This window comes from Trichoderma harzianum (assembly GCF_003025095.1).
Source record: "Trichoderma harzianum CBS 226.95 unplaced genomic scaffold M431scaffold_25, whole genome shotgun sequence".
NCBI classification, from domain to species: Eukaryota; Fungi; Ascomycota; class Sordariomycetes; order Hypocreales; family Hypocreaceae; genus Trichoderma; species Trichoderma harzianum.
Genome location: NW_020209273.1, coordinates 163,370 through 184,750, shown reverse-complemented (window position 1 = coordinate 184,750; position 21,381 = coordinate 163,370). Strand labels below are relative to the sequence as shown.

Sequence of the window (21,381 nt, the reverse complement as noted above, 5' to 3'; positions counted from 1 at the left end):
TGAAGACATGATCAGGATGACATTGAACTGTCTAGTTGTGTCTGAGAGATGAGACTGTTTGGCTGCTCAGCTAATGGCCCCTGTGTTTTGGTAAGCCTATTTATGTTTGCCCTATCATCTAGCACATTCACCCCTGAATTTATTGTGCCTCCTGTCGAATATGACAGCGGTGGTCAGCCATGATGAGGCGAAAGAAGTTGAAAAAAATCCATGAAATATCTTGTTCACAATTAAGGAAGAGAATCGACATCGTCTGAGCAACCACGAGAAGCAAATATGATTTAAAAACACCATCTTTTTGTTTTTCCAATTCTGTATTGGTCATCATTGATGACTTTTTAAATGCCCCCCCATCTATATGCGGAAGGATTGTAGCGCTAACATGGGTTTTTTATATATGACAAACCCGACGACTTCGGTAGCATTTGGCACCTTTTTGGTTCAGGATCCAATGCCAGGTAAATCGACAAAGGTAACATCATAAAAACAATAGGAGGAATAATAATAAAAGACTTGAATGAAAACAATGTGCCCTCCCAATGACCGGCTCCCGAGGTCGTTTCTCCCGTGAACACCATGTGACATAAAAGATCTAATCCCCGAAAGATCCAACTGAAAAAAAGAAAAAGCATTTCCGTGAGATGGATCAAAAAAAGAAAAAAAAAATTCAGTACAGGTTAAGCGTTGTGGGTATGTGGTTGCAGTAGAGTGAGTGCGTCGTTGAGGGCTTCACCCTCTCTTTGGTGTTATACAGGGGTGTATGTATGTAATCGCGCAAAGAGCGAGCATGTAAGAGGGTGGCATGTTCACTTTCTTCCCAGAACTTCTCTTAGAGCTTCAACTTCGGCTTCGCGCCTAGCCAGCTTAAGCTTGAGTTCGTCGCGCTCCCCAGTCATGTCACTCAACGCCCGCTCCAAGTCGGCTATCCGGTCAAGGCGTTTCTGACGATACTTTCGTGCCGCCATCGTATTGCGCTGCCGTTTAATGGCGGCTTGCGCTTCGTCGCTGCAAGCTTCAAGTTCATCGCCGTCTGTTGATCGGGTTGTGCTGCGATGCTTTGAATGAGAGCCTCCGCTATGTGTGCTGGTGGGAGAGTCCTGGCGGTAATGGTGGGGGGTTGGTGTTGACGCTGACGAGGATGGCGGCATCACATTGGCCATCTGTTGCGCCGGCATCTGGAAAAAGACGCTGTTGGCGCCCTCTGAGGAATAGGTAGGGGCTGACATGCCGAGCCTGTCTTCATGCTGTTGATTGTGTGGTACATGTATCCGGGCAGCATGGTGAAGACCTGTGTCGAAAAGATGGTGATGGTGATGTTGTTGTTGCGCTGAGAAGAATGCTTCTGGAGGGCACATGTCTTCGGTTAACACTTGGTCTGGCCAACACTTGAACGTGAATTCTGGATTATCGACCATGATGGGCGAAGGAGTATAAAATGAAGTCATACACAGCAATAAGACTGGAAAACAACGGCAATGGTATGGGTCCCGCCCGGAGTAATGCGCTTGTGTCTATGTGTGTATGGAGCATGTATGTACGTGTAACAAAGAGGGAGACGACATCCTCGACAATATATGTAAACACCTTTTTTCCAAAGAGGTGGTAATATGACTTATGACATAATTGAAGCAGCAGACCAGGTGTATCGCAAACCATCGTATTGAGAATAAGAAATAGTCGACATACCTGATGGGTCCATGCTTGCTTGCTTGCAGAAACGAGTCAAGCAAGCTGAAGAAAAGGCGGGAAGTGAGACGAAAGTGACAACGGCAACGGGACCTGTAATCAAATCCTTCGGTTTCGCCTACGGCGGTGCTGTGCAATGCTAACCGCGAGAGGAAATGGACATTGGAGGGTGAGAGGCTGTAACTTGGTGTGTCTTGTTCGTATTTGGCAAGCTTTTGGCTTCGATCTCTGTGTCTGCACGTCTTCCTTTTCTGGGGATTCAGCTCTTATGTGCTGGACTCAATAGTCTGAGTCTGGACAAAGTGAGATGGTGGGCGCACGGCTGATATATATCGAGCCACGTGCACATTGGCATGCACTCAATTTCGACGGGTATTAATGCTGCAACACACACGAATGGATACGGCCTAGTACATGGAATTGGGTAGATTCGACTCCAGTTGCTTGTACGAGGGAAAGAGGGAGTACATGTACAGCACAGTAGGCGATACTACCGGGGAGGTATTGGGTGGACTAAGGCAGACAAGCTCAGTCCAGATTCAATGGACAGGAGAGAGTGCCGGCACTTTTACATGTGCACTGTATGTAAGTAGGCGGTCGGTTGCTTTTTAGTAGAGCCAGCAAGCAACTTGAATGGGGATGCAGAGTTAACGCGGCAGCGGATTTGCAGATTCCGGCCTCCCCCCCCTTGACACGCTGACGGCTCCAATGCCACTTGATGCTGCCAGCTTACATCCGACTGTGCACGCGGCATCAGCCCTCCGGTTGCACAACTTGGGAACTTGGACGGACTAGCAGAATCCGGCTTCGTGACTAAGCCCGGAACTCGCTGCAACAGGAGCCGTGATAGGGAATGCCCTGGGAGCACTCCCGTAATTCGATCTGTCTTTGTGCGTGCTAGCCTTGCCTTGTCACTGCCTTGCCTGCCTCTCTGGAGCACGAGGTTCCACACCTTGCTGACAATGCCGGGGGTCGCGAAAGACGCAAGATGCTCTGCGAATACATGGCATGTTTACGGAGTACAGTGGTCTCTGTCTGTCACAATTGGGCACGCGAGACTCCGCAAGAGGTGCTTCACAAGTCTCAAGTCTGTGTGTGCTGCTCTCGGTTGATGGAGCGGTCAGGGTCAGCCAAGCGGTCAGCCTAGCAATTGGGCACATACGAGCCCATGGGAGGTTTCGGCGCTATTTTCTACATTATGCATTGATTTGGCCTAGCGATGATTGAACCCTTTCGAAATCCGGCACTCGACTTACAACAGCATCAGCTTGTGAAGTGTGGTTGAGTACGAGTAGAAACATGTGGCAAGGTTACATGGAAAACAATCATGCAACTCCTTGAATAGGAATGTCGATTGCCTCATATACATCCATCTCATACAGTAGAGAGAGCCTGAAATGGAATAATACTGTGCGTTGCTCCAAGGTGGTGTATAAAAGAAACGCGCCATATTTGTAGTCCGAATTCGAACTTCGCCAAGCAACAACCTTCCGGCGCAAAATGCGCGGCGACTTAGCAGGTTCATTAGCAAAATCCCTCAAGGCACAACATTAGGCTGCAGCATTGACGCCCTTTGATGGTCAATTTCAGTCTCTTTTTTTTTTCGCTTTGCTCTGGAAGTGAAAAAAGGGCTGCTTATGGTGTCATGCGTATTGTCCGGACACTAGACAGGGGGCAACAGACAGTGGAAGTGCCGAATATGGCAATCCCTGGTTAGGAAACAGACGATCAAGATTCAGGCAGAGATTCAAAGAGCATGGGGTCTCGTCAACCTGAGCAGTCAAGTCAACAGGAGACTGATCGTCGAGCCCAATTGCTCTGAATTTCCACTCAAGCTTTGGTTCGGTGGTTATTGACAAAGGAACACCGGACAAAGTATCCGACGATACCCTACCGTGGATACACAGACTCCACGCCTCGCCAGAAACCCCCCGAGCCACTCCTTAGCGCCGTGGGACAGCCCGTAGCGGCCGATAGGGCTGGCTTTTGATGGGCGGATTCGGGGGCGTTGGGGGAGTGCGAGGTGCTGTGGGTGCTGCTATGGAACTCTAGTGTGTCGAGGAGGTTGTATTGACTATTTGTACTTGAGCCAGTGGCAAACATCAACGTGGTACTCCTTGCCTGTAAGAGGAGGAGGATTGAGATATGCCGCCGACATGGAGTAGCGTCGTAACCGGAAAAATTCGGTGTCTATTCATTCCTGGGTAGTAGTACTGTGCTCAGTGCTCCGTACTTACTGTACTGTAGATGATATCTTTGCAGATAGAGCGGCGTTTTAGGGCCAGGGAGGTGCATGTAAGCGAGAATGTTCCATACGCTTGGTGCGGCTTACGCTCCGGCATCTACACAAAATCTCACGGAACACGGCATATATATATCACGGCATCGATAGGAACTGGTCGGTTGCAACCAGTTCCGAATCAAGGGATAAACTTAAAGATATGCACAGTGGATTGGTCTTGTCGAAATGGCTCATAAAGGCCTATAATCACCGGGAAACTCTATAAAATGCGGCTCTCAACATGCCCATGTGAAACCAGTTGAGAGCAGGCTTCAATTTGACAACTAACACGTAGATGGCTCAACACGGAGTGCGGATTCTGCATATTGGTCAATTCAAGTTGGTCCATTTAGCTCCGTACTTCAGTCTTTCACGCGCAAGTGCGGATTGGCGGCATTCGTCTATTCAAGTCTTGTGCTGACCTTCTATTGTTTGGAGTAGCTTCGCACATTGCCCGTATTTCGTCAAATCACAGTTTCTTAACAATACTTTCCTTTTCCCTCGCAGCTAAAAGTGTTTCATTCTCCAACAACAGCATTTAGCAATGTATTGGTTCCAACTATGGTCTGGTGATATGTAACCAGGCATTGTTTATCCTCCGCAACATGTGGCCAAAACGACAACTCAACTCAGTTAAGCAAAGAGTAAGAAAGAAAGAAAGGATAAAAGAAGAGGCTCAAAACAATTCCCCACGTCTCTCATCTTGCCCAATTTCGTCACCTATGTCGGTCTTCAAAGTCACCATCGGCGTTCTAATGCCGACGCTACGTCTCCATGTCTGGATTCAATGGCAACATCAATGGAAATAGCCCGGCACTTTCATCCGCCTGCATTCTGTGGAGATTAACCACATGCAAGCACGGAGAAGATTGTCGGTGCGTTAAAGCCTAAACGCCGTACCCGGCCCGCACCTCTCCGTGTGTCAAGTCGTATAAGCTGACGCCAACTAAACTACATACAGTATATGTACGCTTCTGTGAGAACACGAATGATTTGAAGTCTTCCGTGTGGCTATCTGCAGTGTTCCGTCCTCCGCATTTCCTCCCGCTGGGGTTGACTAGTTATCCTTCTATTGGTAATATGGATAATCTTAACTCCGAGATCTACCGTCCCGTGTAGTATTCAAGGATATGCCAGTTCAACATAGTAACGCACCAATGATATGCCTATCGGCATGGTCATCAACCATCTCACGGTTGTTTTCGGCTAAGTATATCGGACTCGTTTGCTTGGAGTTCACATGTTGAGGGCAGATCTAGCCGATAGAACGAGGCGCAATTGAAGTTTCATTCGGTTCTATCGGATGCGGAATCCTATGGAAATCCACGTAACCTTCAATCAGGCCCTTACATACTCTGCGTTCGTTGTCGTGCCATGCCCAATGGAAATAAGTCCGTTCCCACAAGTCATATGTCCAAGTTATTCATGGTCTTCGGTGTCTTTAAGCAGCTCGCAATAAGGCAGCTTCCATCCAGCCCGCGCCATGGAAGCGTGCACCTGTTTGCTCGAAGTAGACTCCAAGCAAAGGGTGCGGAAATACACGTCTTCGGTTTTATTCAAGTGCGGCATTGACAACGCCATTGGCAAAGTCTGTGATGAAAAACAAGCGATATATGCTCGTATATCCTTTAGCAGACTTTGGCTCGGTGCAACTCCAGCCGGGTCCGTGTCGCTAGACCATAGAAAACGCGGCAGACCTGCTGTTTTTGAGATTGGTACAAAAGGTAGCAAAGCCCCAGTCGATAACACTACATGTACCACATAATAAAACTATTAGTCTGGTATAAATAAAACACACAATGTTTCCCACATACCATTTGATGTTATAGTTTTCATCGACAATAATATTGTTCGGCTTAATATCACCGTGCTCCACGGCAAAGGCAGTATCATTTTGATACTGGCCAAGCACCTGGCAAACTAAAGCCTGCTGGTTGATGCAGTCTTCTTCTGAAAGACCAGGAATTCTGCCTTCTCGCACCTGAGTGGATCTGTTCTTCATACGTCGTTGGAAGAAGGTTGCTGCGGAAGTAGAACCTAATACCACTAGGTCAGAGTCATATTTTCTTGTTAGGACGTCTTACATACGACTTTCTAGTGTGGATGTGATCAAGGATAGCTGTATCGAGGCTATTTGACCAAGTATCACACCTCGAAGTGGCTGTGGTGGAAAGTTATCATCCCAAGACAAGGGTGAACCCTCAACCCAAGTCAATATAGTAAACGGATATTTGATCGGGTTGTCGAACGTCAGGCTAGAGCCGCAGCATCTCGGGGACCACTGGAAGCCCTTTGCTTCAAGCATCTGAAGAATGCGCACTTCAACTTCAACTATGGCGATTATGTCGTCTTGATCGTCAACTTGATGCGGCACTCGAACGACGATACTCGCTTGATCTTTGAAGCTAAGCTTAAAGATGCGACACTCGCCTCCGTTGAACTCTCCATCAATGAATGCACCATTTCCGCCAACTCCAAGCTCTGCAACAGCAGCCAAAATATTTGTCGGTTCGAGGTTTTGCGCGGGATATGAAGCCATGTTTTGAAAGGAGCCAAATTGTGATGGTTGGAAATGTTAGTAGCAACCCAACGCCTCGTACAGAGCACGGTATCTGTCTGTTTTATACCTCCTGACAAGCCAACCAACAGAACAGTAGAATACTATTGCTGATATAGATGACTCAGCAGAATCACAAACAAAGCACTTAAAAGCAGTGTTTGTAAATGTGGACTGCGTGTCCCGCGCCACTAGATCTCTGTCGGATCTTTATCTTGATTCTCATTATCAATCAAGTGTTTTCTCATATTGGACAATCAAACAGCTCCTACCAAAATTCCAGGACATTGATGAATCACTTCGCGTCCAACCAGTGCACGGGCGAGGATGAATCAGGTGTACATTCCATACAATGCAAGAAGATAGGGTTTGATAATGTAACATCTCCACAACGTATTTGCTTTTATTCTAATCTAAAAAATGAACAAGACATTCTCCCATCCTCCATTACCGGCCCGTAAGCCGCTTCTCCAAGTAGCGGAGAGGCACATAGATCAACGAACTCACTGCCCACGCCATTTCGAAACCAATGTCTCCAGTGGTCTTGGCAATCGGACCTTGCCACCACACCTGGTCCATGCATGGAACGACCAACCCAAAGCACAAAATACCGCTCGACAAGGCCGCAATGCCAAGAGGCAGCTTCTTTGCGTCGCTCCAGATGGCGTGGTCATATGAGCTATAGTCCTGGCGGCGGAACACCACGTGCTCTACAATGACGATTCCGACGAATGCTGCGGACCAGTAGCCAATGAGGGACACAAAGTTCTCCAAGCTCTCGAAGAAGTCACCAACAGCGGTGATGGCCACTGCGATGATGATGCCAGTGATGACGATGGCGAACAGGTATCGAGGCACCTTGAACAGCCACGGCGCCAACGTTTGAAAGTTGAGCGTAATGGCATAAAACGTGCCACAAGTGTTTCCCAGTAATGTGAGCGCCAGGACCACGACGATGAATTTGCCAAAGTTTCCTGCAGGCGCCAGCATGGCCGCAAGGACACCACCAGCCGAGTACTCATCAAACGCAGTTTGCCAATCGGGGTTGTTAGGCATGGCTCCCGCAACAGCAGCACCAAGAACCATGAGCAGCACGGTTGGGATTAGCAGGCCCCAGTAAGTATATTGGAAAACTCGCCATCTATCAATCATTAGCACGTGTAACCTAACTCATTGTCACAAGGTAGTGCATAGGGCAACTTACGATGGAACCTTGGGATCGAAATAAGTGGTAAAGTCACTGGCTAGGGCAGCCCAGGGGATCTGGTAGCTAGCAATGATCATACCAAAGTTGAGGACGTTGGCAGCCGTGGCAGGCGTCTCAGGGGCGGCCTGCTTCTTGAGGCCAGAACCAGCACAACCAGTCGCAATGACAACGCTGATGATGGCCGGGATAAACGCATACGTCTCATAGATGTGAAGCACCCTGAAACCGCAAAATGAGACTAACAGAGATAATACTGCAATGATGACGATGCCTGCGTCTTCGTTGATGGACCCGTTGGAGATGGCAGAGAGGCACTGTCCACCCGTGATGCAGATGATGACAGTGAAGCCGGTCATGCTAGCCAGATTCAGGAGCACTGGTACTGATACAATGTATCGTCTGTATACCCAAATGGATGAGGTTAGTTAAGCTGATCTCTTGGATGATGTGTCTAGCTAGATATGCTTACCCAAAGCTGTACCGGGCCTGGATCATTTGCCTCATGCCCGTTTTGGGCCCCAACATGGCAAGGAACGCCGGGGGTATAGTGGACAGCATACAGAAGAACAAGATGACAAGAGACGAGTCCCTGAGGCTGAGATTGTACGCCAGGGGTCCCAACATGCCAAAGGTGATGCTGCATAAGAGACTGGTTAGCCAGCTGCTTGTGGATGCTCTGTAAGAGCACGGGTGATGACACCACCTTTGCAGACTAAAAACTTACCCCAGAATGTTTGCGTTTATGGAGAACCAGACGGTAAAGATGTTGAAGAAGCGGGTTGAACTGCGCTCTTCAACGGGCACCGGGAGGATGCCTCGCTCCTCGACACGGCCAGCTCTCAACACCTTGTGGAGCAGCGACTCCTCGTCGCTTTGATGGCCATCCTTTTCTCTGACGGGCACCGCCGACGCCTCTACCGTATCCACCAACATATGTGCGTTGTATGGGTTATGTAGGTCTGTATGGGGATAAATGCCGAGTCGGAGTTTGAAGCTGGAGACGGACGGGTGATAAGTAAGCCCGAGTCTTGTTGCACGAATAAAGGCAACACGAGAACACAAAACAAACAGTGCGATGAAACGGCGTCCAAAACAACAAGAGAACTTGCAGTGAGTCAAGAATTTTGCCTTTTCCCGACACTGAGCGGTTCCGGTTTCCCTCTTCCGCCCCTCCTCCGACCTAGGCCGCGAGACAACAAAATCTTTTCGCATCCGCACGGCCAGATACGGACTAGAAGGCGCCCTTGGCCAATCACAGCCTGATGGCGAGAAACCCGGTTCCATGAGCGACCGGGCCGTCGAAGAAAAAAAGGAAAACCCTTGCAGCCCCCCTCCCGCCACTTGACAGGAACAGTGTTAGCTTGAGGTTAGTTATCTAGAATTGTTCCTCTTTCGATGTGATAAGAACCGTAATTTGTCGGTGACTTAGTAATCTTGGCGGGGGTTTCATCACACCACGAAGGGCGCATGCATGGAACATAGACAGATGGAAGGGCGGAGTAGAAGTCAGCATACATGGAAGTACATGAATTAACTATTGGGCAATTTACTGGGTATTTACAATAGCAACTTATGAATAAAAGTAAAAGTTTTACTTCCCTCGGTAGCATTGCTTTGGGAACATCGTGGAGCTGGCGGATATCGCCAACTGAGTCAGTCTCCAGGTCCCATTCGAAATAACATACTCCATAAGCTGCATACCTAGGAACACAAGAGTGCGGGGAAGCATTTGACGCAACTTACTTTTGCTAAGACATACTCGTACATCAAATCTCTTCATGGCTCAACCATACCTGTACCGTAGCAAAATCTTTGAAGCAATATGTACGGGGTACTTATATTCGCTATCCTTACCGTAGTACATATCCTTACCCTGCAGCCACCAAAATCGCAACAACTTTCTATAATCAAGGCCGCACCATTGGTGGTTACTCTTCGATCTTTCGAGTTTAATATCTTCATTACTCCTAAACACAATATGGAATTCTCAGCTAGTGGGGTGATGAGGGGGAAGTGTGTAAATAAGTTCAAGTTGGTACCAATACATGAACGGAGGCCCCGAATAGAAACTGCCCAAGACACATACCACTCATCGAACCACCTGCGCAGTAGCAAATGTTATATGACCATCGACTAGGGCAAAAAAAACCTCATGTATGCAGGGAAGAGGTAAAAATGATTTAATATCAAGGCTATTGATGATGTTACACGTGTTATGACCAAAGATCCCCGACTGAGCAGCCAAGTGCCTTATTAGTTATTACGCATGAATAAACACAGTAGGGTATCAGTGGTAGATATTTTATGAGAATCCTCTCGGTCAAAATGTTTAATGCCGGCCTAAAACATGCCGCTCATGAGCCACCACCGCTGCTTGCTTGCGACTTCTTGCGAAAGAAGCCCCCCAGCGTCCCCATCAGCACGCCAAGTCCCTTCTCATGGCTGTCTTGCTGAAGGCCATCCTGAATCCATCCAGGCAATTTATTTCGTATTCGAGGCGTGCCGTATCTTCGGTCAACAAGGATGATCGCCGCGTAGTCTCCACGGTGTCGGATTGCCCGACCAATACTCTGGTTGACGGCTCGCATACAAGCGTTTTCGTAAAAGTCTCGCGCGGCCTGCTTCGCTTGTGCCGTCGCATCGCTGCTATTCTTCCCTTCCTTGATGAGCCGGGCCTCGGTTGTTGACTCGATGTACTCGAGCTTTGCCTTCCAGTCTGGTGATGCAATGTTTGGGTAGGGCAGTCCAACGACCATGACGCAGCGTCCCAGCCGGTCTGAAAAGTTGATGCCTTCGGACATTTTGCCGCCAACAACACTCAGAAGTAGAGCCCCAGTGTGCTTGTCTCCGGCCGGCCTAGTCCCCATGATCGCTTCGGAATAATCTCGCAGTACCTCTTCGCTGGCTACACTCTTGGTGTCTCTGAAAACAGACTTTCGGGCCTGCAATCGATCCCATGTGCTTTGAGAGTTTCCGCCCTGACGTTGCTGCCATACAGCTACTATCTCGTCGAGGTAGCCATAGCTGGGGAAGAAAACAACCACTCCGTCGGGGACAATATTGCAAACGTTCAAGATTGCCAAGCCCAATTGAATCATCATTTCCTTATTTCCTCGCTGCTTGAAACTAAACTCGAATGGTGGTGATTCGGTATTGCTCGAAGCCAGAGTCCAGACGCAAAGGTTTTTAGGCGGAATAACATGCCCGCAGCTTAATGATGTTACCTTGTCGGCATCCAGAGTGGGAAATAGCTGATCCTTGTAGTCTGAAAACGGCGACATGGTTCCACCGGCCAGGATTACAGCACGAGCGCTTGAAACGATTGACGAGAAAGCATGAGTGGGAGAGAGAAGCAGATAAGTAAGCTTGACATCTGCGGTTGTTCCCTGAGTTTTCTGATAGAAGATGCGGCCCTCAGAGCCAAGGTTCGTGAGAGCGATAAGGAAGGAAACAAGAATATGCAGGACGGGTGTTCCAGATTTTGAGAGTCCGGGCTTCTTGCTTTCGTCTCCCTTCTCGACGTGAGCAACATAACTCTCAATCTTGTAGGCCAGCTTGGATTCTTGTATATACTGGATTAGTTCGTAAATGTTGATCTGGTCTATGCCTTTGTGCCTCGTCAGATCGTTTGGATCGACGATTCCATGTTCACTCTACATGAATGTTAGCTGGATAGGGGAAATTGATCTCGCTCTGTAACCATACCTTGAGCTTCAAAGCCCCTTCAAGCCACTCGGATAGCCCATCAATGACCCTACCTACTCTTCCGACATTTACTCGGTTTATGCCCTTTAACTTTTTGCCAAATCGTTTAACATAAATACCAAGCATCTGGCGACCTCTGCGGAGATCGCTCAGCTGCAGCTCTGCGGCATGCACATTCGATATCGCATCGAGTATGTTATGCGCCTCGTCAATTATGACCACGTTACCCTCAAGCTTAATTCCTAAAGCCTCGCGAGCACTCCGCTGCAGCAGAAGCGGATATGGTAATGTGATGATTTCGGCTCCAGGCAGGGCCACTCGGGAGGCGTAGTAAGGACATACCGCCAAAGATTTTCCCAGCAGATGAAGGTCTTCGATATCCGGGAGAGTCGCCAAAGCGGAATCTCGAAACTGGTGTGTTTGACTAAGAAGTTCTTCCTTGGGCACGAACGAGCATTTGCTGCTAGATTTCGCCTGTTGAAGTTCTGTGCAACGGTCATTGATGGCTTGAACTGACCCAAGACGAGCAACGGACGGGTTGATGCAGAGTTTTTGTCGTGACGATAATGGCAGAAGCTTCACAGGTTCCGTTGAGGAGATATCTGATCCCTTGGCAACAGACGGCGGCAGCGAGGGTGGAAACACAGGGCGGCGCAATTCCGTGATGAATTGCGACAGTTGAGAGTGAGTTCTAGATGTATAGTAGATCTATTGTTCATGGTTACTATTGCTGCCAGAGGTAGAATCAGCGTCGACACTCGCACCTTGATTTTCTCTTCCAGGATATCCTCATCTTCTGTTTGCTTCATACGTCCGCCTAGGCCAATCTTTTCAAGAGTCTCTCGCGATTCTTTACTTAGACTAGATAAGGCATCGTCTTGGTGTGTGTCGTCATCATCAGCGTCCAAAAGCCATTCGGCGTCTTCATCTGCTGTGGTTTCAACAGTAGTCCTCACGTCTTCCACACGGCGTCGCTTTCGGCTTCGTTCCTCTTGAACTCTTTCTTTAAGTCTAAAGGAAGCAAGACGCTTTTCTCTATCTTCCCATTGTCTCAACAGTTCTTCTCTTTTACGAGACAGGAGTTTCTCGACAAGCCAATCCGGTTCCTCTTTGTATGACTCCCCCGCCACCTGCAGTTCTGCCTCCTGCCTAGTAGCTTTGTGGTTTCGAAGCCATGTTAAAGATGCGCATATGAGCGAGAGAGATTTACCCTGAGACGGCAATTAGTGCGTGTCCCCTGGGCTCATGAAGGATCAACCTCGAGACAATATCACTCCTTTGTCCAAAGCCAGCCGACCGAATGAACTGGCTCAAGGGATGAATACACATACAGTTCCAGTTGGACTCTCCAGAATTCCCACTTGTCCTTGTCCGGTCTCTAGCACTTGATACACTGTTTGCATGAACTGATTTTGAACATCATACGGCGTGAATGGATGGTGAAAGTCAAGGCTCGACAGCTCGTGCGCAATACTATCGACTTCTGCTGTCAAGGCCATTTTGTCACCTTTATCATTTTGCCCTTTTCCTTTGTCACATGTCTTGTCCGTCCAATAGCACGAATGACATCTCAGAAACTATTCGTAACTCTTCCCGGCAGAATGAAACGCGTATATGGCGTCGCGCGGGCGGTGTGGATTGTTAGTACACTGCAAGTGAGTTGAACTGCCAATCGCGCCGAATCGCATTTGCTTGAAAAAAGCCCCGCATTAACGATTCCGCTTTTATCACGGTGGTCTCGCGAACCCACGTGGACCCGCAACACGTGATCGCAAATAATTCAGTGCGAGCGAACAATCACAATTGGGCTTAGGGCTGTGCTGCCCTCTCGCCTAACAAATTTCCGGGGGTGCCAAAGCCGCTGGCCGCAAAAACATCACCACCCACTTCCAGTCCTTCGACGCAACACATTGGAGAAGCGACAACACCACAACCGTCGCCATGCCTACCCGAACTTCGAAGACCCGCAAGCAGTACGTTTATGAGCCCGTTGGATAATGTTTCTTCGACTGCCGAAAACGAGGGCACCGCCGTCCGGTTGACCTTTGGAAAGGCGCATGTTGAAGAAGATTTCACCAGTTGCGATGGAAAGGCTAACAAATTACTTCGTTCCACAGCCGCGGTAACGTCTCCCATGGAAAGGGTCGTGTAGGAAAGCACCGCAAGCATCCCGGTGGTCGTGGTCTGGCCGGTGGTCAGCACCACCACCGTACCAACATGGACAAGGTTCGAAACGACTTCACAATCAACGAGAGAGCGCCGGACAAAATTGACTGACCGTTACGATAGTACCACCCCGGTTACTTCGGTAAGGTTGGTATGCGATACTTCCACAAGCAGCAGAACCACTTCTGGAAGCCCGTCATCAACCTGGACAAGGTACATTTCAACTCTTTTCCTCCTGCAACGAATAATTTTTGGGGGGATGTCTTGGGGCAGTGTGGTGGGAAGACAAAGAGATCAGAAAGATGTTCCCCCCAAAACTATTCGAAGCGAAATTATTCGGTCGAGGAGCAATTGACTAATGAGAGAAAAATTATAGCTGTGGTCACTCGTCCCCGTCGAGACCCGTGAGGCTTACGTCTCCGGCGAGAAGAAGGACACCGTCCCCGTTCTCGACCTCCTCCCCCTCGGTTACTCCAAGCTGCTCGGCAAGGGCCGCCTCCCCGAAATCCCTCTGGTTGTCCGCGCACGATGGGTCAGCAAGCTCGCTGAGCAGAAGATCAAGGAGGCTGGCGGTGTTGTTGAGCTGGTGGCGTAAATGCATTAACACTGTGCTGGAGTAAGGCTTGTGGATTTGGAACCGGTTTTTCACGGTGGAAAATAGATCCTCGCCCCCTGTATACCGAGACAAGGTCTTTTGGGGAAGGGATTGGGTTGTTCGGCTACGAGCATTGCATCAGGGACTCCTATAACGGAGTTTTTTAACGAATGAAAAATCAAAATTCGCCCAATGTTCTCGACACTCGGCTTCTGTGCAAAAACGAGATAGAACTGGTGTTTGGCATCGTGATGTCGTTTGAGGGATGATATCACAGTGCATGCATATGTTGGAGGGGAAAGGGGGGGTATACAACTATGAATCTGGATTCCAGATTCAGCCATTGTCTAGCTCGCAGAGTTGATGTAGTAATGCTCCAAAAAACGCCGTTAACAGTACCCATAATAGCATACATGATCGAGTACTTGTTTGACCCATCAATCTATCTAGTTTCCCTTGTTCGTTTCATCATGGCATGTCCAATTAGATATGCTTTACTCTCGTCAGTATATTATGCTAATCCTAGCAGCCCGTTTCACGCGGGCAACATGTCGACCTCGTCTTCGTCAGCCGTTTCTTGGGATGACATGCCCATATTCAAAAATTCATGGTCCAGAGCCTCTTGCGCCGTGATGCGTCGGCTCGGGTCCAACTCCATACACCGTTCCAAGAATCGAATGGCCAGCTTCTCATCGGGAGTCAGTGGTTTGTCCTCTGCCCTGCACGTGCTCCACAGGATAATCTTCTCCATAGTGAAGCCCTGTTGGCCAATTGTGGGTATCGTCGTTTCAAAGACGCAGCCGTGCAGTAGTCCGGCCGCCTTCATTCGCTTGGACCCGAATATCGTTGCAATCTCAATCATTGCCTCGACGTCATCGGCCGAGTTGAAGAAGGGAAATCTCTTTGACAGTATGGTGAGAAGAATAACACCGGCCGACCAGATGTCAATGGCCGTGGTTTGTTCCGTGCACTTGAAGAGTACTTCTGGGGCGCGGAACCCTCGAGTTCCCGCACGATTGGCACGACGGGAGGGGCGTGTGTCTGATTTAGGGTAGCCAGGCTGGGTATTCATTGAAGTTTGCGCCCAGACGGAGCCGGCCTGACGATGCTTCCGCGTTTCTCGTGCTTCATGGCAAAGACATGGCTTGCTATCGGTACCTTCTCGTTCAGCCAAGCCAAAATCCACGAGCACGCCGTGTTGGGTTGTGGGATCGTAAAGGAAGTTGGTAGGCTTGATATCTCGGTGTAGTATTTTGTGCTCGTGTACGCTCTTGAGAGCAGTGAAGAGTGATCGAAGATAGATGGCGATGTCGGGGATCGTCATCTCTCTAAAGTATGCTCGAAAGTCGCCGTGCCGGAAATAAGGGAGAATGGCAACGACCTGGTCTGTATGGCGAAACGCGGTGATGAGAGGGCAGACAGATGGACACTGTCGTAAGTCGTGTAGCAGCTCAAGCTCGTTGAGGATTCGGGCAGGACTGGATGTGACGTAGATCTTCTTGATAGCAACAAAACGCGCTCGTTTCCGTGGGGATCGTGATCGACTCGAGCGTCCCTTGAGAGGAGGAGGAGTCCATTTAGACAAGTCGTCTTCATGATCCCAGCTGTTGTCATATCGGTCGTAGTGAATGTCTTCAGCTTTGAAGACGGTGGAAAATGTGCCTAACAACCGTAAGCATTGAGCCAGCCAAGGGACTCTCATGACGTAGCTAATTGACAAACCTTCTCCAATACGCTTAATCAATCGATACCGATCTCGAAATCCGGGAAAATCCTCCTGCAACCTCTCCATGTCTGCTTGGACACTGCTTTCGACCTGCTCCTCGTCGGAGCTCTCTTCTTCCTCTTCTTCTGCCTCCTCTTCCACCTCTGGCTCGCCAACCGTTGTAGCATCCTGGCCGTCTACGTCGTCTTCGTCAATCATGACTTCTGTTTCTTCTGTTCGCGCATCTTCGTGAATGTCAAAAGTCTCCTCCACTGGCCGGAGCATTGCCGTCGCCATGGCCGCCAGCTTCCCTCCAGAGAATTGGAGGTTGGGACAAGGCAATCTGTATCTCAGCCAAAAAGCAATGCGTCCAGCTCAGCAAGATGGAATACGAAGATACAATTGAGTTTGGCTGGGCCGCTGCTCAGCAGAAAAAAGAGATCACGAGCTGGTATTTAACATCAATTGGACCAGAGGCATGCAGCGAATCAATGCAGCTCCCGAAGAAGTTCTCTAGGGCAGTGTGGAGGGGCTTTTTGGTGGCTTCGGGCAGCTACAGCGAGTGCTCAGTGGCTGGAAACGCGCCCGTTAGCGCATGGCGGGGCGCTTGGGCAAGCTGTCGCGTCCGAAGAAAATAAACACAATGGTTGCCAGGTCCCGAAGATTCAATCCCCGCCATTTGCCGCACAAACATCCATCAGTCGCAGCTAAGCGGTCGCGACGGGACGCAAATCGACGACGCAGGCGCATCGCTTCGACGCTGGGCCAGGCCTCAGCTAAGCAACAACTAACTTGACTAGCAGCGGAATCTCCAGAGCCTCATCTTCTATCCGTCTCGATTTGACCAGTCTCGATACTCCCCGCCAGCTCGGCGCGCAAACCGCCCATCATGGGGACTATCAACTTCGATATCAACGATGCGCTCAAGCACTACATGTCAGATCCTGCAACGATTCCCACGCCGGAAGCAGATGCCGCTCTATTCGATTGCGAGAATGACCCGGAGGCGCTCACCAACCAGGTGATCAATCCTGTGCTGAATCCTATCATCGACGCGGTCGCCGATAACCCAGACGCCATCCTGCGGGCTGTCAACATCGATTCATTACAATTTCTGCTCAAGTACGATTGCCAGGACAATCCCCCATCAAATATGCTGAAGAAATTGGAGGGGGGGATGACGATGAAGTTAAAGGAGAAAGCAGTGGCTAACTAGCGGTTGAACGAGATAGATATACCCCCTATATACCAGCTCACATCCTAAGCAAGGTGTTCGACTTGGTAATGAGTGGGCTGAGTGCAGAGGCGGATGCGGTACACAACGACATCGAATCACCGGAAGAGCAAGAATCCGTGGCGCATCACAAGCAACTACTCGAGCTATACGGATTCCTTATTCAGTGGACCATTGCCGCCGTTGAAACGAAAGCAGCCGAAAAGTCGTCTGCAGCGCCAGCTTCGAGAGGGCGAGGGAAGCCGAAGAAGGCATCACAAAGAGAGGACGCCTGGGATTCAGCATCACAACTTCAGGTCGCGCTTGAAATTATGTGCAAAACTCTCAAATTGAAATTGTCCAAAATCTTCATGACAACGAGCGAGCGGGATACCTTCATTGGTCTGCTCACCCGACCGGTCTATATGATTCTAGAAAATGAGCAACGTGTCAAGACAACAACCATCAGGATGCACTGTTTCAAAGTACTGTGCATTGCGGTCAAGCATCACGGCCATGGCTACGGTGTGTTTCCTAACCTCACCAAACGGCTTTACGCAACACTACTAACACTGTGACAGCCGCGCAAGTCAACATCATTCAGAACTTGACGTACTTTGAGCATTTGTCCGAACCAATGGCAGAATTCCTTCATATCCTGGCCGAAACTTACGACTATCCACAGCTAACCGACGAAGTCTTGCGCGAGATAAGTAACAAGGAATTCAACGCCAACGACACTAGAGGACCAAAGTCAGTCTCTGCATTCATCGCCAAATTATCGGAGCTTGCTCCAAGGCTGGTAATTAAGCAGATGACAATGCTAGCTAAGCAGCTAGATAGCGAAGTAATTACACCCTTTAGCTCGTCAGCAAGAAGGATGAACGGCAGCTAACCGTCTTCTAGTCATATACTCTGCGATGCTCTTTGATCGAGGTGTGCGGTAACATGATTGCCTACCTGAGTAGGCAAGATGAGCGAAGCGATAATCACAAGTCCCAGCTTAATGCCTTCTTTGACGTCCTTGAGGAGCGCTTCCTCGACATTAATCCATACGCAAGATGCCGTACCCTCCAGGTATATGTGAGACTTTGCGAACTTGAGCAGAAATTTCCCAAGCGGCGACAAAAGGCTGCCGAGCTTGCCTGCAGAAGTCTTGAAGACAAGAGCAGCAATGTGAGGCGCAACGCGATCAAGCTCTTGGGAACCCTTATCAAGACTCACCCATTCACTGTCATGCACGGCGCTCAACTCTCGCGAAAGGAGTGGCAAGCTCGTTACGACAAGGTTGAGGAAGAACTCAATGCGTTGAAGCCTCCCCCTGACATTGCTGGCTTGGCGGATGCTACAGTCGACAACAGCCTTCTCGATGAGGCCACTCAAGTAGCGTCGCCAGAAAAGCCCCGGGAAATGACGGATCAGGAGAAGTTTGAGGCGGTCCAAAAGGCACGAGAGGAAGCGGCTACGAGTGAGGCGATTGAAAAGCTCACTCTCACCAAACGATATTACAACGAGGCCATCAAATTCATCGACGTCTTGCACAATGCAACTGAGATCATCTGCCAGCTTCTTGGATCTCGGAACAAGAGCGAGGTCATCGAAGCCATTGATTATTTCGAAATTGGCGACGCCTACAACATTGAACAGAACAAGGTCGGTATTCGCCGTATGCTACGATTGATCTGGACCAAGGGCAACAGCGACGAGGGCAAAGGCGTGCAAACCCATCTCATCGAGTGCTACAAGAGATTGTTCTTCGAAGCGCCGGACTCGTTCAGCCCGAACGATGCGGCCAACTACATTGCGCGCAACATGATCAGCTTGACGTTTGGGGCTACCCCTGCTGAACTTACTTCACTGGAGCAGCTGCTTGCCACCATGATGAAGAGTGGTGCTATTCATGAAATCGTTGTCGCTAAGTTGTGGCAGGTGTATGGCGTCCAGAAACGAGAAATCTCCAAGACTCAGAGACGAGGTGCCATCATCGTACTGGGGATGCTTGCAACTGCCATCCCTGAGATAGCCGTTGGTGAGATCGAAACTATGCTGCGGACCGGTCTGGGAGCCCATGGGCGGAACGATTTGCAGCTTGCAAAGTATACCTGCATTGCTCTAAGACGGATCAATCCCACAGGCAGGCAGGCCAAGGAATCAAACTCCAAGTTTGCGCGACTTCCGAACGACCACGCGGTCTGCTCAAGGCTAGCAGCCATAACCGACATACCTTCAGACACCAAAGAATGGTACGGTGTTGCAGAACAGGCCATCAACGCAATATACGCCCTCTCTAAGCATCCAGACATTCTTTGCTCAGCTATAATCCGGCGAAAGGCCAAGGGAGTTTTTAGCCGTCCTAGTTCAAGACCAACGTCGCGGGATGAGAACATGACACCACCTGACATGGTGGACCTGACCTCTGAGAACCCCGTGCCGGCATCATCACCACCGAAGACTGCGAAGCGCGATAATGCCATTGCCCTTTCTCAGCTCCTCTTCATTGTCGGCCACGTGGCTATCAAACAAATCGTACACCTCGAACTCTGCGAATTGGATTTCAAGCGCAGAAAGCAGGAGAAGGAGAAGGAGAAGCCGGCGAAGGCGGACAAAGACAAGGAGGACGCAGACGAGCTGGATCTCATCGGCGGCACCACTGAGGATGATTTCACGGAGGCCATGGCGCACATCCGGGAGCGCGAGCTTCTGTACGGGCCGACTTCGCTGCTTGCAACGTTTGGGCCCCTTGTGTCGGAGATTTGCGCAAACAACACCACATATGCAGACAAGGGGCTACAGGCGGCAGCCACGTTGTGCCTTGCAAAGCTCATGTGCGTGTCATCTGAGTACTGCGAGACAAATCTCCCCCTTCTCATCACAATCATGGAACGATCCCCTGATGCCACGGTCCGATCAAATGCCGTCATTGCACTGGGCGACATGGCCGTCTGTTTCAACCATCTAATAGACGAAAACACAGACTTTTTGTATAGACGTCTTGCAGATACGGACGTGTCAGTGAAGCGGACCTGCTTAATGACGCTGACATTCTTGATTTTGGCTGGTCAGGTCAAGGTCAAGGGGCAGCTGGGCGAGATGGCCAAATGCATGGAGGATGAGGACAGACGTATTGCTGACCTTGCGAAAATGTTCTTTACGGAGCTGAGCACCAAGGATAACGCGGTCTACAACCACTTTGTGGACATGTTTAGTTTACTCAGCGCCGGCAACATGGAGGAGGAGAGCTTCAAGCGTATCATCCGCTTCCTCCTTGGGTTTGTTGAAAAGGTAAGGACAATTTCCCCTAGTGAAATCCATGTTTGCATATATCATAAGACTAACGGTGTGCGCAGGACAAACACGCCAAGCAGCTGTCGGAAAAGCTCGCTGCCAGACTTGCCCGCTGCGAGACGGAGCGGCAATGGAACGACGTCGCGTTTGCCTTGGGCTTGCTGCAACACAAGAACGAGGAGATTACAAAATTGGTTTCGGAGGGTTTCAAGGTGGTGCAAGCTGCCGCTTGAGCGAGGTGTGACAAGAGCGGCCATTATAAGAACGGAGGTACGGAGGCGTAGATTGTTTCATTCCAAGTGGACGGGATTTATTTATTTGTTTATTTAGAGGGGCAGCATCATTTGCCTATGACGGATCATTTATGAATGCAATGCGATTATGATGTCTAAAAAGAAACATGCTCACCGAGAATTGAGACCCTTTGCCATTGTTGACTGTTACACACCGAAGTTCTAGATCGGGGTGAGGTGAAGGAGACCCGCAGTTTCATTTGCATCTTCTAGGGTAGGTAGCAGCTCATAGAGAGGCACCTTTAGGTTCGGTGTTTATGTTGATGTATCTCAAATCCAATGGTGGTTAATGACTTGCTAAATAAGTATCTTGAAGTAAAAGACGCTAAGTAAAATAAAATGCGCATCTTGTTGCCCATCCATTGAGGATGTCTTATGTACTTTTACAATAAGTTCTCAACTAAAATAGAGAACCAACAACAAATGTTCGGAGTATTGTTTTCGGCTCTCGGAACTTACCGCGGTGTTTCTCGCTCCGCATCGCCACCTTATCCCAACTTGGCTTAGCGCACAGTTCGGCACAAAAGTCATGGCACAGAAATCGAAAGACAAACTGCACCACGTGACCCAGCCTGTCTAACCCGGTACGGCAACAAGCGGGTTGGCGGGGCGCGTGCTCCCAGCAGGTACCTTTGTACCTCCCAGCAATTGCTGAAGTATTTCAGCTTGCTCAATTGAAGGACGTTTG

The 21,381-nt window shown here is 49.5% G+C and overlaps 8 protein-coding genes across 8 annotated transcripts; 2 read left to right on the top strand and 6 right to left on the bottom strand.

Moving 5' to 3' along the window:
• Positions 1-280: 280 nt before the first annotated feature.
• On the bottom strand, positions 281-719 carry M431DRAFT_327052 (hypothetical protein). Its single transcript, XM_024914340.1, has one exon. It carries the CDS (start codon positions 630-632, stop codon positions 378-380), a length of 255 nt encoding a protein of 84 aa, XP_024768117.1. The 5' UTR covers positions 633-719; the 3' UTR covers positions 281-377.
• An 87-nt stretch (positions 720-806) lies between these two features.
• M431DRAFT_100114 (hypothetical protein) lies at positions 807-1,415 on the bottom strand (the record flags this gene model as incomplete). The annotated part of the gene is made up of 1 exon (XM_024911164.1): positions 807-1,415. One exon carries the CDS (start codon positions 1,413-1,415, stop codon positions 807-809), a length of 609 nt encoding a protein of 202 aa, XP_024768116.1.
• A 3,857-nt stretch (positions 1,416-5,272) lies between these two features.
• Positions 5,273-6,518, bottom strand: M431DRAFT_546806 (hypothetical protein). Its single transcript, XM_024921231.1, has 3 exons — positions 6,056-6,518; positions 5,782-6,004; positions 5,273-5,715 (listed from the first exon to the last, which is right to left on the bottom strand). Exons 1-3 carry the CDS (start codon positions 6,504-6,506, stop codon positions 5,640-5,642), a joined length of 750 nt encoding a protein of 249 aa, XP_024768115.1. The 5' UTR covers positions 6,507-6,518; the 3' UTR covers positions 5,273-5,639.
• A 453-nt stretch (positions 6,519-6,971) lies between these two features.
• On the bottom strand, positions 6,972-8,664 carry M431DRAFT_487678 (hypothetical protein; the record flags this gene model as incomplete). Its single annotated transcript, XM_024916496.1, has 4 exons — positions 6,972-7,665; positions 7,729-8,130; positions 8,201-8,368; positions 8,456-8,664. 4 exons carry the CDS (start codon positions 8,662-8,664, stop codon positions 6,972-6,974), a joined length of 1,473 nt encoding a protein of 490 aa, XP_024768114.1.
• A 1,153-nt stretch (positions 8,665-9,817) lies between these two features.
• M431DRAFT_128215 (hypothetical protein) lies at positions 9,818-13,113 on the bottom strand. Its single transcript, XM_024912363.1, has 4 exons — positions 12,768-13,113; positions 12,201-12,647; positions 11,437-12,144; positions 9,818-11,384 (listed from the first exon to the last, which is right to left on the bottom strand). Exons 1-4 carry the CDS (start codon positions 12,933-12,935, stop codon positions 10,086-10,088), a joined length of 2,622 nt encoding a protein of 873 aa, XP_024768113.1. The 5' UTR covers positions 12,936-13,113; the 3' UTR covers positions 9,818-10,085.
• A 264-nt stretch (positions 13,114-13,377) lies between these two features.
• On the top strand, positions 13,378-14,197 carry M431DRAFT_99912 (hypothetical protein; the record flags this gene model as incomplete). Its single annotated transcript, XM_024925205.1, has 4 exons — positions 13,378-13,409; positions 13,554-13,662; positions 13,726-13,815; positions 13,979-14,197. 4 exons carry the CDS (start codon positions 13,378-13,380, stop codon positions 14,195-14,197), a joined length of 450 nt encoding a protein of 149 aa, XP_024768112.1.
• A 535-nt stretch (positions 14,198-14,732) lies between these two features.
• On the bottom strand, positions 14,733-16,199 carry M431DRAFT_100070 (hypothetical protein; the record flags this gene model as incomplete). Its single annotated transcript, XM_024911158.1, has 2 exons — positions 14,733-15,859; positions 15,920-16,199. The coding sequence occupies 2 exons, from the start codon at positions 16,197-16,199 to the stop codon at positions 14,733-14,735; spliced, it is 1,407 nt and encodes a 468-aa protein (XP_024768111.1).
• Positions 16,200-16,791: 592 nt separating this feature from the next.
• M431DRAFT_10883 (hypothetical protein) lies at positions 16,792-20,633 on the top strand (the record flags this gene model as incomplete). The annotated part of the gene is made up of 5 exons (XM_024911689.1): positions 16,792-17,024; positions 17,135-17,640; positions 17,697-17,962; positions 18,022-20,397; positions 20,463-20,633. 5 exons carry the CDS (start codon positions 16,792-16,794, stop codon positions 20,631-20,633), a joined length of 3,552 nt encoding a protein of 1,183 aa, XP_024768110.1.
• Between the last annotated feature and the right edge of the window lie 748 nt (positions 20,634-21,381).

Bases quoted from the DNA above. Each gene is read 5' to 3' on its own strand.
- M431DRAFT_546806 (XM_024921231.1), bottom strand. From the start codon at position 6,506: ATGGCTTCATATCCCGCGCAAAACCTCGAACCGACAAATATTTTGGCT. The intron at 6,005-6,055 runs GTATGTAAGACG...TAGTGGTATTAG, and splicing joins CACATCCACACTAGAAAGTC to GTTCTACTTCCGCAGCAACC. The intron at 5,716-5,781 runs GTATGTGGGAAA...TGGTACATGTAG, and splicing joins GAAAACTATAACATCAAATG to TGTTATCGACTGGGGCTTTG.
- M431DRAFT_128215 (XM_024912363.1), bottom strand. From the start codon at position 12,935: ATGGCCTTGACAGCAGAAGTCGATAGTATTGCGCACGAGCTGTCGAGC. The intron at 12,648-12,767 runs GTATGTGTATTC...TTGCCGTCTCAG, and splicing joins TGGAGAGTCCAACTGGAACT to GGTAAATCTCTCTCGCTCAT. The intron at 11,385-11,436 runs GTATGGTTACAG...ACATTCATGTAG, and splicing joins AAGGGGCTTTGAAGCTCAAG to AGTGAACATGGAATCGTCGA.
- M431DRAFT_327052 (XM_024914340.1), bottom strand. From the start codon at position 632: ATGCTTTTTCTTTTTTTCAGTTGGATCTTTCGGGGATTAGATCTTTTA.